General features: G+C 38.2%; 2 protein-coding genes across 23 annotated transcripts in view; one reads left to right on the top strand and one right to left on the bottom strand.

Annotated features, from left to right (window-relative positions):
• Positions 1-15803, bottom strand: part of NPY5R (neuropeptide Y receptor Y5) — a 175749-nt gene that overhangs the window by 10412 nt on the left and 149534 nt on the right. For 12 of the 22 annotated variants that reach the window (XM_069097558.1, XM_069097556.1, XM_069097554.1 and 9 more), the window contains 3 exons: positions 13517-14783; positions 7342-7418; positions 5619-5722 (listed from right to left, as the gene is read on the bottom strand). In XM_069097558.1, coding sequence (XP_068953659.1) covers positions 5619-5722; positions 7342-7360 — 123 coding nt within the window. In that variant the 5' untranslated portion in view covers positions 7361-7418; positions 13517-14783. Of the gene's footprint in view, positions 1-3815; positions 3894-5618; positions 5723-7341; positions 7419-13516; positions 14784-15803 lie in introns of those variants that run through there. The other 10 variants (XM_069097513.1, XM_069097532.1, XM_069097536.1 and 7 more) reach the window with 5 other exon arrangements.
• NPY1R (neuropeptide Y receptor Y1) overlaps positions 14797-15803 on the top strand; it is an 8573-nt gene continuing 7566 nt past the window's right edge. The window contains exons 1-2 of the mRNA XM_069097605.1: positions 14797-15222; positions 15484-15565. The gene's annotated coding sequence lies outside the window, so the exon portion shown is untranslated. The remainder of the gene's footprint in view (positions 15223-15483; positions 15566-15803) is intronic.

Below are 15803 nucleotides of genomic sequence, written 5' to 3'. Positions count from 1 at the left end.
GAATAATAGCCATTTCTGCCTGCCTCATAGAATTTCTGAAAGGATCAAATGAGATAATGTAAAACAATGTGCTTTAAAAACCACAATGAGCTTTACAAATGAAAACTATGATTATTGTTGTTGTTTCCCAGCCATCCCAACCTAGGCTGAAAATAGTTATTCTTGAAATAACTGCAGAATTCAGATTATTCTTAGAAATTTAGAAATGTCAGGAAACTCTACTCAAATTCCTTCTTCCTTCCAACCCTGTCAGAATGGTGTAGTAAAAAGAACATTGTATTTTGAGGAATGAAAGTGTAGATACAAAATCTAATTTGACATCTATAAACCATGTGACCTATGACAAGCCACTTACCTCTATAATCCTCAGTTTCCACTCTGTTTAATGGGGATAATAATACACTAACTACATCACAGAATTGTAAGGGGAATGCTTTATATTCCTTAAAATTTGCATTAATGAAATGTTAACATTGAAAATTAAACAATTACTAAACAAATGATATAATTTAAAATTTTCAGATATAAACTATATGATCCAGTATACTGCCATATGTTTTCCTAAATATAATTATGGAGGCGAGCCAGATTTTGGATACCTTTAACACATTAAAGTAAAGCATTATAAGGTATGTTATCTGAATTACTTACTTTGATGATTTTCCCAAGTCTTCATTATTCCCACCTAAGTATCTCAGAGGGTGGTTCTAAGGGAAGAGTTTTATGAACCCTGAACCTATTATATGAATGAGGGCTACTATGTTGCCATTTTTGGGACCTACTTCTGGTCCAAATATTAGGTGTGCCTTATACAAGTGAATGAAAGACAAGTTGTTATTTGGAATAATTTATTTTATATTAAAGCAATTATTTTAATAGCTTGTCTCCTATTTTAATTTGTAATGGTGTAGGGGAAAGAGCACTGGATTTCTTTTATCTGTAAAAGTCCTGGATTTGAAACCTGGTTTTGCTACTTGTTAGCTGAATGACCTTGGACAAATCGCCAGTTTTGAAGGTGGTCCCTTACTACCCTAAGTCCTAGGATCAGATGATATTTGAGGTCTTCTAAGACTTCCTTTTGAACATGAATACTAGAAAAAAGGAAAATGAAGAGGCAGGAGCACCATTCATTTTTTTTTTAATAGGGAATGAAGAATATTCTCCACTAACATACTATTCTAGGGCATCATCATGACCTGGATTTGTGATGGACTTCAAAAGATCATGCTAGTAGAGCACAAGCTGGAAAGCATAAATCCTACTAAACCTCAAAGGAAGCCTTCCACTATGAAAAGGACTGCATGGCTTTTGTTCAATGACCAGCCTAGCTAAGTTGGAAGAGGCTCATCACCAGGAAGGACATGGGGGATGAATTTCTCAGGCCACAGCAACTCACAATGCCTGCTAATGTCTAGAGGAGTGGCAATCTGCTCAGAGGTGGTAAGGCACACACCTCCAAAATCAGATTCTTAAAGAATTAAAGTGAGCATTATGTCCTGATCCCCATTAATGCCCATTACTATACAGTTTGGGTGTTTCCCTTTAGTACACACCTTCTGCATGTCATGTACTCCTTTGTCCATCTAGTGAAGCCTATGAGCCCCTTTCCCCAAAACTATTTTTAAGTGCACAAAATAAAATACATAGAATTACAAAGGAAACCAATCATATTGAAATACAATTACCAAAATATTTTTTTAAAACCAAGTTCACTAACTCTAGTTTAATAATACCTCCCCTAATAGAATGTAAACTCATCAATCAAAGGCATTGTCTCAGTTTGGAATTTGAAAATCTACTTCCTATTGCAATACCTGTCACATAGTAAATGCTTGTGGAATAATTCAAGAAATATAAAAACAAATGCATGTGTATGTGTGTGCACACACATCTATATCTATACATCTATATTTATACACATACACACACACATATACAATCAAGGGTTTATCGTCAAACTGAATTTGAAAACTATTCCTTAAATTAACAATTAAGAAAAATTAAATTCATAGGATATAGGAAAGAAACTCTTTTTTTTCTTCAGCATGAGGGGTACTTTTTTTTTAATCAGGACTGTTTTAGTAGTTTATTGAAGTTTATGGACCACTTCTCAGAATGTTTTTAAATCAATTAAATCTATAGGATTATTAAGATAACCAATTCAAGTAAAATACAGTTACCAAAATATAAAAAAAAAATTTCTTATACCCCAGGTTGAGAACCCCTGGTGCCAACTGAAGAAATCTAATATTAAATCAATGTTACTATTAAACTAAATCAATTCCTTTTATATCAACTAATACCTGGAATTTTTATTAATAATGGGAGATGGAACTGGATTATTCCAAATTATAAATCAGACTCCTCAGTTAAAATCAGGGATTTTTCAAGCTCTACTAACTCATTACAGTCAATAGCTTGATAGTTACCAAACCAAGTGCTTTCTTTGAGGTTACTAATAGCTTCCTTATCACTATTATATAAATATATATATACATATATATATACACACATACATATATAATGAGCAATCTTTATCACTCTAGGTCATAGACTATAGAACTAGAAGCAATTTTAAAGAAAATCTAGCCAAACTCCTTCATTTTACACATGAGGAAACTGAGGTACAAAGCATGAAATGGCTTACCCAATATTAATTTGGCACAATATGTATGCAAAATTACAATGATAGCTCACATTTGTACAATGCTTCAGATTTTACAGAGCTCTTTTCTCTCAACTCCATGAGCTAGATATTTCATATATTACTATTCCCATCTTAAAGATGAGGGACCAGAGGATCTAAGAGCTGATGTGACTTATCCGGGGTTACACCACTAATCTCTGGAACAAGTCTCCTGATCCCAAGGTAAGTATATTTTTTCCTGTTTCTCAAGTCATCCATGATTACCCCAGTTGGATGTGAACTTTTGGGAACTCTTTTATCATGTTCTTTGTATATCTTAGTTCTTTGACCTGTCGATCACTCTTCACATTTTACTTTATATTACTTTTTGTATGCATGCATGACCCTTAATATATTAGCTCTTTGAGAGCAGGGGCTGATATTTCATCTTTGTATGCAGAACACATAGCTAGGCACCTTGAACATAATAGGTGCTTAATGCATTTTTTGGTGAATGCTGTAAGCGAAGAAAGGTTCATATCAAGTCCTTCATGTTTTGGAAAAAATATCCTTCAGATCTTTGGGATTATCTGTCCCCAAATACAGAGAAACTAGAATATCACATAGTCAGCAATTTTACCTCTTTCTGGAAGGCTTCCCTGATTAGCCCCACCCAAATAATTTTTTTAAGACTGTGTGTTGTTCAATAAGAACTTTGTTCAATTTCTAAGCTTTTTTTCATGAAAGTCTTTTCATTACAATTTTCATGAAAATTTGTGGTCTTAAAGTCCCTTTTCTTGTAAATTAGCATTTTAAACAAAGGAAACTTTATCATAATGGAAAAATAAAATTTTTCATTTGCTCTTGTAACAGAAAAACCTAAAGGTTTTTTCCCTTAAATTTACCCCATGACTTGTTCCTCCTGAAAATTATAGCTTAAAAAATCAACATGGGAAAAGTCATTCTGATAAAATGTTTTAATAAAATCTCTAACCCTGTCCTACCACCAGAAATTGCTGCAATTATTGGAGTGGGGGGTATTTTTGCCATGTATTAATACAACTATGATGAAACAAATATTTTGTAGATTATTAAAATATTGTGAGGAATATATGAACTTTTCTGTACAATTTGGGTTTTAAACATATGAAATATCATTTCAATAACGATTTTTCACAAATATTGGTACCTTCATGTATATTGACATACAATTTCCAGTTTCCCTTCTCATTTATGCCTTTTATTCACTACATTCACAATCACCAGCCTGAGAAAACAAAGTCAAGACAATCAGACAATATCATTTTAGTATTCACATGCTAGCTTAGTACCAGGACATTGCTCAGTTTACACATATCCTTCAATACTGAGGAGGAAAAAAAAGTCTCTTAGGCATAGGAAGAGATCAATACATAGTTGATGAATGAATGAAAGTGAAAGAAATATTTTAAAATCACCTTTAAACTGTGGCTTCCCACAGTTGTATTTCAATAATTATGAATGAATCTATATATGATACTGAGATGAATGGGGTTTTCCTGATCAGAACCTGAAAAAACTTCGAGTATATTGTAAGAGAAGTTAGCACTGAGAAAAGAATCAGACTTGAATTTACTCAGAAACTCTAAGGTTCCTGTGATTAAGGTAATTATTTGCTAGATATAATTTATTATCATAGAGAATGTCAAACATGCAAAAGTAGTAAAATACATTTCATTATTTCCCTTTTGATAATTACCCCCATTAAAGAAAATAAAATATTAGCATTTTACTTTATCTGTATGCAGAAATTCCCAAGCCCTTATGCAGACATTTTTGGAAAAGTCAACTGATGACATTTAAACTGGAAAAGACTTATACAGTTAGGATTACCAGCCACCACCTCCTCTTCCCCCCCCCCTTTTCCCCCCATTTCTAACAGTGTACCATTCCATATTGTAAGTTATATTTGACATTTCAATCTGATTTGGAGGCAGCAGCATTTTCTGCTGGAAGACCTTGGACTACTTTCAGTGCACCTTTTTCTTACCGGCTCATTTAAAGAAATACTGAAAAGCTCTAAAGTTTTTGTTTGCATGTGAATTTGTGTGCAACCACTTGTCAGCTACTTTGTAAAGCGGGACAGATATCTTATGAAAGCCTTCCTATCCTGATCCAGATGCTGGACAAGCTTTCAGCTGAACCTTCTGGAGATGAACCCCTAGAGGCTTGGCACAGCAGCACTGGATAGCATTTTCAGTTTATGTGGCAGAGTCAGCCTGGAGAGTGGGGGGCGGCTAAATAAACACAGGCGACTGTCATCGTATTAAGAGATGGATGGAATCTTAGGGGTCATCTAGTCTAACCCGTTTATTTTATAAGGAAACTGCGACTCAGGAAGTGTTAAATGACTTGCCCAAGGTCACAAAAACCCACACAAACCTATCTTCTGGTTCTAAGGAAAATGTTTTTGTCGCTGATGTCCAGCTGACCTTTTTACTGGGATTTTGCATTTACACTGCAAAAAGGGGCTGCTATCACTGAGGCAACTTCTGTCAACCCTTCCTCTCTTCCTATGCGGGAAAACTGCTACCTGCGCTAATAATGTTCTTGGAGCTCTGACTCTCCCGCCCGGCTATCCCAATTGGTGAGTTTGAGGGCTGGTGCTATCTTCCCATACTGGGAGATCAGAGCGCTGGTTACTTCTCCAGCCATCTCTAGCTTTTTCCTCATTTGCCTTCTCGGGCAGTCGCATCCCCCTTTTTTCCTGTTCTCCTTCTATCCTGGTCTTCCCTCCTGCCAGAGCCCAAACACCCGCCCCCGAACCGGCAGAGTGGTGGGAGCTCCTTCTGCCCCTCCCTGAGCAAAAGCCGTTTCCCCCCCGGCTGCAGTGCCTGCTTTCTCCCCAAGTGGTCCCGAACTCCCAATTCTACCACCTTCCCGGAGCCCATCTCCCCAGCCTCCTGCCTGCCTGGAAGGTGGGTGGCTGGTTGGGACTCACAGGAGACTGTACCTCGAAGCGCCCCCAGCCGCTCGCGAGGTCTTCCAGCTGCCCGGGTACCGGATCCAGCTTGGCCAATGCGCCTTCGCTCCCGCGCTCTCCAGGAGCGGAGACAGCTGGAAAAGAAGCCGAAGAAATAGGTAGTGGGAGGGGAGGGGAAGGGGAAGGGGAAGGGGAAAAAGGAGAGGTGGTGGTGGTGGTGGCGATGGTAGGAGAGGGAGAAGGATGTGGGGAGAAGGACGAGGAGCAGGGGATGATAAAGAGTGGGGGGGGGGGGGGGGAAAGGGGGAGGGGGGAGGGACAAGCAGAGTAGAGAAGAGAGGACCAGGAAGAGGGAAGGAGGAGGCAGAGGGAGGAGGGAAGAGGAGAGGAGGAGGAGGAGAGAGGGGGAGGAGGGGAGAGACGCACAATTTGGAAAGGTGTCTCTGCGGGCGCGATCTCGATGCCCTTCCTGGGACCCCCAGGGACCCTCTGCGGGGCTCCCGCTATGCAGCAGTCACTTCCCAAATCCCAGTACCCTGCGGCTGTAGCCGCCTCAGCAGCCTTCTCCCGAAAGCTTGGGGTTCTTGGGAAGAGGCTGACGATCCAGTCAATGAGGAGCTGATGCTCCACTTATCCCGCTGGGAGGGGAGGGGGGTTCACAGGGTGCTATTGGGCAAAGGGAATTCAAACCCTTCAGGTGGTCACCTCCCTAGGACTACCTACACAGCACACAGCGCTTGCCTACGCGTCGCAGCTCCAGGTAGTGTAGCTAACTTAACTTTTCAGGCCGCTTGGATTAGGAGGCTGTTGTGTGTCCTCGTACGCCCCGCTGCCGCCCCAAGATCTGCAGAGGATACCCTCAGCTACTCGAGCCTAGGCGGGATCCCCTAAAGCCTTTAGGCATTGAGAGCGAAAGCTCGTGATTCAGACATTTTCTCTTAATTTTAAAAGCGCAGCAATAGAAGGACCCCCCCCCCCCCCTCTTTCTCGTCTGATTGACCCGGTCCGGCTAGAATACACTGGGATCAGGTGCGGGGGTGCATAAGTCATGCTCTGGTGAGGGTCCGGGGTTAGCAAATTGTTAGCAGATCCCTCACACTAGCGTAGTCCAGCAGAAAGTGCCTCCAAGGTGGGAAGGAAGCTTTCTGGGACTATTTCCAGGTGCGAGTTTCAGGGTAGGAAAGCCGGCACAAAAGAAAAGGACAAAAAAAAAAATTGTACTTGGGGGTTTCGCAGGAGTAGACCGGCTTTGAAAATTATTGCCTCTCTGGGGCTTCGCTGTTGCGTCGAGTCCCGACTTGGCCGGGACTTTGGAATAATGTTAATGTGGGTCTAGCAGAGGGCAAAATGAGGAGAGGGTTCTTGGTCCCAGGACCATAGGATTTATAGCTGGAAGGGATACTGGAGATCTTCTCTTCCATTCCACATTCTACACTTGAGGAAACTGAGGTGAGAGAAGTGAAGTGACTTGCTGCCCTCCCCCAGGTCGCTGGCATCAGAGTGTGAAGACCCCTCTAGCCTCAGTGAGAAAGGGGGGCTTGTTTTCCCCATTAACTTTTATTAAGTGATGGGTACTATATGGTACTGGTTTTGAAGCATGCTATACACCGTATGCATATGTCATATGTAGGTAAACTCGGGTAGGGAAGTCATGCTGGCATGCTGTCAGCCCCTAGAGAAACGTCCCCTGGGGAAAAATACAAAATCCAAAACCATTGGGGGCAATACAACTGCTGCGCCTACGGGTTCTTACCAAAGAGTCGTCGCAGCATAAGGAGTCTCTTGTTGCGTTGTTAAGTGGTTACCATTCCCCAGGTCATCTGTGGGGACCTGTTAGATAAACCATGTAGAAAAATCCAACTTTATGATTTGGTATCTGATCAAACCAAAGGTGTGGGAGTAAACTTTTAATAAACACCTCTGCGTGAATTCCCCCTCCCCTTTTATAAAGTTTTATTCCCATTAAGCCCCCTGTCTCCCACAATCTTAACAGTCATAGATCAGAACTGGCAATGAGTAGAGGTTGCGGGGCTGATGTAGATAAAACCACCTGCAGGATCGGTGCTTGAAAATCATTCAAAGGGAAATTGAGCACCGGTAGTCTCTCACTAGCTTAAACCCAGGGATTCAGCTTGCAGCTTTCTGCCAATCCTCGGTCTCAGTATACTGCTTTCCCTTTCATTATAGATTTTTTTGGTCTGTTATCTAACTGGAAATCGTTATGTCTTCCTCCCCTCCAAATATGTAGCACTCTTTTAACATATATTTGGATTTTTTTTTTTAGTCCCACTAACTTCCCAATAAATTTCATCATAATCACCTAAAGAAAGTACTCTATCATAGAAATTAGAATATTAAATCTATAAGCTAACATTTCCCCTCTCATGCAACTTTTATTTTGCTGGTATGAAGAACTCTTAAGATAAAGCAACTGTTATTAATTAATTCAATTCAAATCAATTAATATTTATTAAGTGCCTAGTATATGCCAGACACTGTGCTAATTAAAGCATTAAAAGGAAAAGGTCAACATAATGAAAATATAAATTAACTTACCCACTTTTCCCAACACAGAATCATACTTTTGAATAATTGAAATGATCTAAATTGTGATTCCAAATTAAATCTTTAAATAGATACCATAATGTAGTTCATTTACTGTACATAGTGAATCAAACTCTTAACAATTATTTTTCAAAGAAACTTGAAATTTGTGAATTGCAAGAATATGCCAGATAACTTTTTTCTTTGCTTTTTCCCTGTGTTTCCTTGAGGATTGAAAGACAAACCTTTGGCATTTGTAGAATTCATTTTGGAAAAGTTTCATATAGTAAAATTAAAATGAGAAGAAAGGTACAGAACTAATAATATTCACTTTTTCTGCCCTCTATGTCCACTCAAGACTCAGAAAATTCTTATCTGAAAAATTAAGTTGAATCTTGTTTGTCCTTCAAGAAAAAAGTAGGTAGCCCTTTTCCAGATGTTCTGATTTCTCCTGAGATAGGAAAGTAAGCTTGGAAGATCTCTTATTACCTTTGAAGGTAGCTTTGGACCCTTAAGAAAAGTAGAAAATATTCTCAGTATTTTTACATGCTAGTCAACATGACACTCAAAATCCCTATCTGTATTAAATTTATGAGTAACAGGGCCCACAACTTTTGTCAAATCTTTTATTGCATTTTAACACAACTTGAAGACAGAAACAGGGAGATTATGTGATCAGAAACTAGACAGGACAATATGGTTCTCTGAAAATTAGTTGATGGGCTAAGAACTATTCCTAGAGGGAAAGTCTAGAATAATGGAAAGGAACATTGAATAATAGAAACCTGGACAATCCCAGTTTCAACACTTACCAGACTTATAACCTTGATAAAGTTATTTAATTTCTTAGACCTAAATTTTCTCATAGGTAAAATAAAAAAGTTAAAAAGTCTTTGACTTTTCACCCAATATAAAGGGTATTTTAAAAGGCAACATATAAATTAAACTTCTACTATTATCCAATAGTTAAATCATTGCCAAACATCAGTACTTTAAAAAAAAAAAGATGAGGAAAAGGCCAATGCAATAAGTAATCAAAAGATTTTTTTTATGAGATGTTTTGCTATACTTGCTCCTAGGAGATATAACAATCAGTCTCACAAACAAACGTATATGTAACCTATCTTATATATGTAATGTCTTATAAACACACACACACACACATGTATTTGTAACCTCTAAAATTGTCAACTACTCTAGCTTTATGGAATGGATAGAATTTTCTAAAGGCCCCCCCTAAAAAAAAAACAATTACTTTAATTGCTTAGAATTATTTTTCTAAATAATCCATTGTCAGTTCTATGGATCTAACTGGGCACTACACATGTTACATTATCTCTCCCCCCCACCCAAATAATAACCCAGAAAAAGTGGGTCTTAAGTAGTCTTAATCTTTTTTTTCTTACAAAAGCATATTTTTTTAAAAGCACTAAAGAATTCCCATTGATAATTTACAAATACTTTCATCCTGTAATCCCCTCTCCAAAGAGGGGATTTAATTAATATACCACTATTGGTATATATTATATAATATATACATATGTATGTATGTATATAGATGCATGTGCAGTAAGAGAGATTGGGGAGAGAAAAATCTATAATTAAGCCTTGTATTATCATATTACTCATATTTCTCTTTATATTAATATATATGCATATATTTCCTATACATTTTATACAAAAGCATATGAATATATATTCATGTATATAAGATGAATGATTGTAATACTTCCTTCTCTAGAATTTAGGATTGACAAGACTAGTTATTTGATGAAGAAAAAAAAGTTACTTGTTGGCTTTGATTTCTATGCTTTCCCTCCTTCCTCCCCTTCTCTGCTTTTGCAAGGTATTTCTCTTAGATGAAATCCCAAACTGCCTTTTAAAAAAATTCCTGCTACTGAACAACCAAAAAAAAAAATCTATTTTTCAGATTTTTTTATCAGTTTCCTTAGCCCATTAGTTTTTCAAGATTGATATTTGCATATGTTTTAAAAATTCAGTTACAAGTCTAAAAATTTCTGCTAGCCTAAAAATAACTATTTATAAGTGGCAAGAGAATTAAAAATTTTTTTGTTTCCTTTTCTTTTTTTTTTAGTTTTAGTTTTGATTAGAATACTAAAAAAAAATGCCTTGAGCAGAGATAAGAACTGCTGAAAAGAAAAGCCAGAGTCTAAAGCTTGTTATTATTTAAAACAATTTGCACTTCTAGAAATACATTGAATACTTATATTTACTCAAGTCAAGCTAAGATCATATATTTAGAACTGGAAGGTATCTTGCAAATCAAATGGTTGTTACCTTACTTTGCAGTAGATTGTGCAGCTAATTAAAAACAAGCAGAAGACATGGTCCCTGACTTTGAGGAGTTTCTAAGTGTCATTGGGGAATAGGAGAAACATATAAAAATGGAAAAACTCAAAAGAAACAACAATGAAAATATATGTAATATATATTAAAAATGCAGGGGAAAATAGTGTTGTAAAGACATTCAGAATGAGGTCCTTGAATAAACAAAACAAATAGGTCAGATTAATCTGGGATTTTTAAAAACTACATCTATCTAGTCATAATTATATTGCATTTTTGGAGGAGTAGTTTGGTACAGTGAACAGAGCATTGGCATCAAGAGACTTGAGTTTTGGAGTGGGATCTGACTCTTCCTGTTAGAGGATGTCACCTTGGATATACAAATTGTCCAGAATCTAGCCTTTTGTAACTGGAGCTAATAAGTTGTACTTCTTGCCTTGCAAGGTGGTTGTAAGGATCATACGGGATAGGCTAAATATTGTAAAAGCATTGTTTTATAAATGTAGTGCAATGCTATAAAGATGTAGGTTTTTATTATTACTTTCCTCTTTTCATTGAGCACTAAATTTGGATTGACTACCTTGGAAGTTTCTCCCTGGCTAGTCCAATATGTGACCAAGTGTGAGATCTCTATGATAGCTAGAGGTAACTTTCTTTGCTGCTTTGCTTCAATAAAAGGGGTAAGTGATATTTGCCTTAAACAGAAAAAAAAGTAGCAAAGTCAAGTAACTGGGCAGAGGTCAACTTTAGTATGTCCCATGCTATAACTAGTCCCTTTTGGGACTCTATTCTACTGGTATACAATATAGGCCATCTCCCAATCAAGGATTAATTTCTGTATACTATTTCAATGGATATCCTAGGAGACAGTATCTATATGTATGTATGTATGTATGTATGTATGTATGTATGTATATACATATTGAGCCTTCTTCAAGGAGACTGGTGCTAGACTAGTTATTTGATAAGGAAAAAAACGTGCCAAGGCTACTGAATAAACTCAAGGTCTTTAATACTCTTGCCACCCATTCAAAAACTGATTGTACTAATTCAGACATGTAAAGAAGAAAATAGGGGATAACCAAATGTATGTTTGTGACATATTAAAATATTTAGCCATATTTTTTCTTAAAGTAAATCCCCCTCTCATCATTTCAACTATAAATAAAACCAACAAATATTATTTGGTCTCCCATATACATAAGGGAGATGCTTTCTGAAGTTGAATATGTGAGCATTTTGATTCAACTAACTGATTGGTTTATTCATAAGTAAAGTTAGTTAGAAAAGTCAGTCAAAGCAGTTTTTGACTGAAGCAACCCAATCAATTCAGATAAAACCAGTCTAGAGAGACTCATCAACCATCTTCAGGTATGTAGCCCAGATTAATTTCTATTATCAATAGTTTTTTCATGTGTAATTTTCACTGCATAAGTCCCTTGACTAATCATGCTCCCGAAGCAAAGCCTAACACCATTGTTGTCTTTCATCTCTGTAGTAGAGATCCATCACTGAGACATTGAAAAAAGCTGAAGGGAGAAATAATAGGTGTAAGTATAGTGGCAAACTTTCAATTAAAGTGGGCACAGACCATTATCAGGGTAAATAAAATAGACTCTTGCCCAAGGAAGGACATTCAGGAAGGTCATGATTCAGCTTAAAAATGACCAGCAAAAGAAATTTTCACAGAAGAGAGACCTACAGTAGAACCTAAAGTTAATAGAAAGAGAAAAAAGAAACTTTTTAATTAAGGTATCAGTACCTACTTTGGCCCAATCCAGTCTAATTCTGCTGTACAAGGTTTGGTGGTATAGAAATATAAACTTTCCAAAGAGAATGCTTTCTAGGTTTATGCAGAGGTTTTAAGAGGTTTTTATTCAGTATATAGCTCCAGATTGTATGCCATTTTACCCCTGTGGGGCTCCAAAGTCTGGTGGAGGTTTTACCTGAAAGTTTTAAAGAAGTGAATAATCTGGCTCTAACAACAGAGGACCTATTTAATAGCCTGTTGCTTCTAAGCTCAAAATTCCTTCTTTGTGTTAACTCTCCCATCCCACCTCATGGTATAGATATGTTGTGTTTTTGACATCATGTTACTGAATTATTCTGACATGGCTAATGAGAAATCCTAGGTGACTGATATCTCTTGAGGATCATATGGCTAATGGAAAAAAAGAAAATGGATTTCAAATACTTCAAAAGACTAATTATCTCATGTCATGAATAATCTTTTGGTTTAGTATATCAGTATCTCCATTTCTACCACAGAATTTCATTCAAAGAAAATCACATTTTGGTACTAGCTGTATTGCTTCCAAAGTTTAGAGATGGAACCAATCTCTAACATTAATACTTCAGGAATAAAGATTTATCCATTTTGTTTAGTTGTGAATTGAACTTAGAAATTCACTTTCAGTGAAATGGCAAGATAAGAGCAGCACTGAATGATTTTTCTGTGCTGCTCAACATCACTGAAATATTTAGAAAGTCAAATAATCACCAAACAATCTTCTTGAACCCCAATTATTTATAGAAATATGGCAACATATGATAAAAAAGTTACATCCTTAGTAAATAAGTAAATTATTGTCCTTGAAATTTATACCTTGGAGCTGAAAACTACCATTGAAACATGCTTGCCTTTTAATGACAGAAATTTGGGATAAGATTGCTTCAAAATCTAGAGACTATGAATTAAGGAAAGAAAAAATAAATGGAAGAGTAAAAGTTGAGTATCTGGTCTTAGAAAATGTCAGGGTCCCCAAATGTACCCTTTTCATTTTTTTCATTAGCTATGAAGGCTTTTATGGCTATAGCTAGAAATTTTTACCTGTTTAACCCTTGCCTGGATTTTTAAAGTTCTTATTTTATCTCTAGATTTATGTATTTTTATACTGACATATGATACTATTGCTATTCTTGTACATAGTCCTATTTTTCTACTGCATGAAAGATTTGTCTAATTACAAATGCATTTGTTGTACCTGAGATTCTTGTGAAAAACTCACAAACATATACACATATATATGTCCATTCATGCATATACATCATTATCTACATAAAAAAGATTTACTTACTGAAAATCTTCAGTACATCAAGGATGGGAGCTTTTTCCAGGTGAGCACAAATTGAAGTTCCTCCATGCGTTATTAATGAATATCATGAGATGCTTTGGATAAGAAAGGTCATCACCCAGGGGTCATGAACCTTCTGTTGAAGAGCCTTTATGAACTCTCTTAGTTAGGTAGGCTGGTCCTCCTAAGACAGATCCAGAGTCCGGAGCTGGGACCACAAATCCTCCTATCTTGGAGGGACCTGGCTGATTTTGCACTGCACTGACTTTATCTTTGAAAATATATACACAAGCTGTGAAACTTAAGAGAGTTGTTTAATTATGAACTGGGCTTAACAAGACAAGTAGGATGTCTTAATGCAAAGCTGTAAGAGTCCTATTATCTCTTGGAAACTTATTTTTTTCTGGTTTGAAGATAGAAGTGGAAACTTGATGTTAAAGAACCACTAAAACTGGGAGGATTTTTATAACAGAGCCAGCCCTTCACTTTCAAGAGCCTGGAAAGCCACTCTGGGCTGCAATGTCTTTATTAATCAGCCTTTTCTGACAATTCGGTTCCCTAGCAGTTTGTTTTAGTCATCGGGCATTAGGGCTTCATTTTCGGCATGGCAGACACATATTTTGACTTTTCCTACTGGAATCAAGACTTGTCAAAAGCCTGCTGTGGTTGCCTCAGTGATAAGTCAGAGAAGTCTTAGGCAGCACTAAAAGGATCTTGCCGATTCAAGTATCTTCAAAGTACAATCGGTTCAGTTCTCCTTAATACTTGCTAACTGTAGACCCCAGGAGGAGCGTGTTAACTCTTCCTGCCCAGGGAAGGACCCCTTGTATTTACAGTTATGCCCTCCTTCCTCCGCCCCCTCCCCCCAATAAAGCACCTATGCTAAGGGTCAAAAATCAAGTCGGTGCCTTATCTTTGCTGCTAAGAATGTGCCTGAGGGTCAAGAATCTAAGGGAAAGAAAGGTGTCTTGTCCTGGATCCACTGCCCTTACTTTTCAGGGTCCGTTTTTTCTCGGCTAGGAAGTGGCGGTCACAGTGTGTCGGAGCGCCTTACTGACCTTGACCGAGAGGTAGCCTTAGAGAGCCAAAGGCGTTTGGGGCTTGACAGCCGAGGGGAAGTACGGTATGCAGAGGTGCGATTGTAAGCAAAGAAATCTTATTTACTATTATCCGTCTGAAAATTCCCCTGGATTTTGCGGTCGGTAAACACTCTACTATGCGCATCAAGTTGCCCAGTTCTTCATAATTTCGGCCACAAGGTGGCATCGACCTGCAAACAAAATGGAAATACAGTAGAATTGATTAAAATAATAAATTTTTTTCCTAATTATTGCCTGGCTGTCTCTGAGTCAGGGGGGTGTTGATGGTTTGTGCCCATTTCTCCTACGTGTATGTTCATATCTGACATCATAGCTTCTCTACTTAATTGCATTCCTTTCAGAATTCCTAGGCAACCCTCCCCCTCCCAGAGCTGTACTTTAAAGTGGGGTGTTTGTTGCGGGATCTTCTGGCACCACTCTGTTGGGTGCAGCATTATGCGATTCTTTGGCTAAGGAGGAGTTCAGCTTTAAGGGGGCGTTCCCAAACCTGTCCATCAATCTCCCTTGGGCTCCCGAACTGAAGAAATACCCCCGGCTCCCTACTCCCTTCTCCAATCCTCACCATCTTCTTCTCTTGGAAAGAGCTGGACAGATCTTCTTCAAGAAGAGGTAACTCTCCCGTCTCCCTTCAAAAGGGATTGATGGAGAGCGGGCGGACCCGCGGGATAAGCAAAGACGGGAAGGGGGCCTCTTCTTGAAGAAGATCTGTCCAGCTCTTTCCAAGAGAAGAAGATGGTGAGGATTGGGGGAAGGGAGTGGGAGACTGCGATATTTAGAAAACGGCCGAGGCATAGCTAAAGTAGAATGAAGTTGGGAGTTACGGTCTCTTAGAGCCTTAACCTAAAGATCTATCTACTTTGTTGCTTTTAGCTGCGCGTTGCTGACTCCTGTGCTCGGGGGTTCCCGACTCTGCTCTTGGTCCTGTCTGGGACCTGAGCTGTCCAGGCTCAAGGTTTGAGCAAGTTGATCTTCTGATCTCTGGGGGGTAAGGGAGGGGAGTGAGGGGTGGAAGACTTAAGAGAAACATTGCCTGGAGCGATAAAACTTGGCTCTTAGTTTGCACTTCACTTTGCCCCAATTTCTCTTTTGTTTCTCTAAGACCCGAGGGCAGTATCTCCTGATTTCTTCTAGGGAAACTGAGTCTGTGGGCCTTCCCCTTCTAAGCAACTTAGCAGGTGGTTTGGATTGGG

The sequence above is a fragment of the Petaurus breviceps genome, unplaced genomic scaffold (genome assembly GCF_028583685.1).
Source record: "Petaurus breviceps papuanus isolate PSGF00001 unplaced genomic scaffold, PetGlider_PUasm1.0 126, whole genome shotgun sequence".
NCBI lineage: Eukaryota > Metazoa > Chordata > Mammalia > Diprotodontia > Petauridae > Petaurus > Petaurus breviceps.
This window is presented reverse-complemented; position numbering and strand designations above follow the sequence as displayed.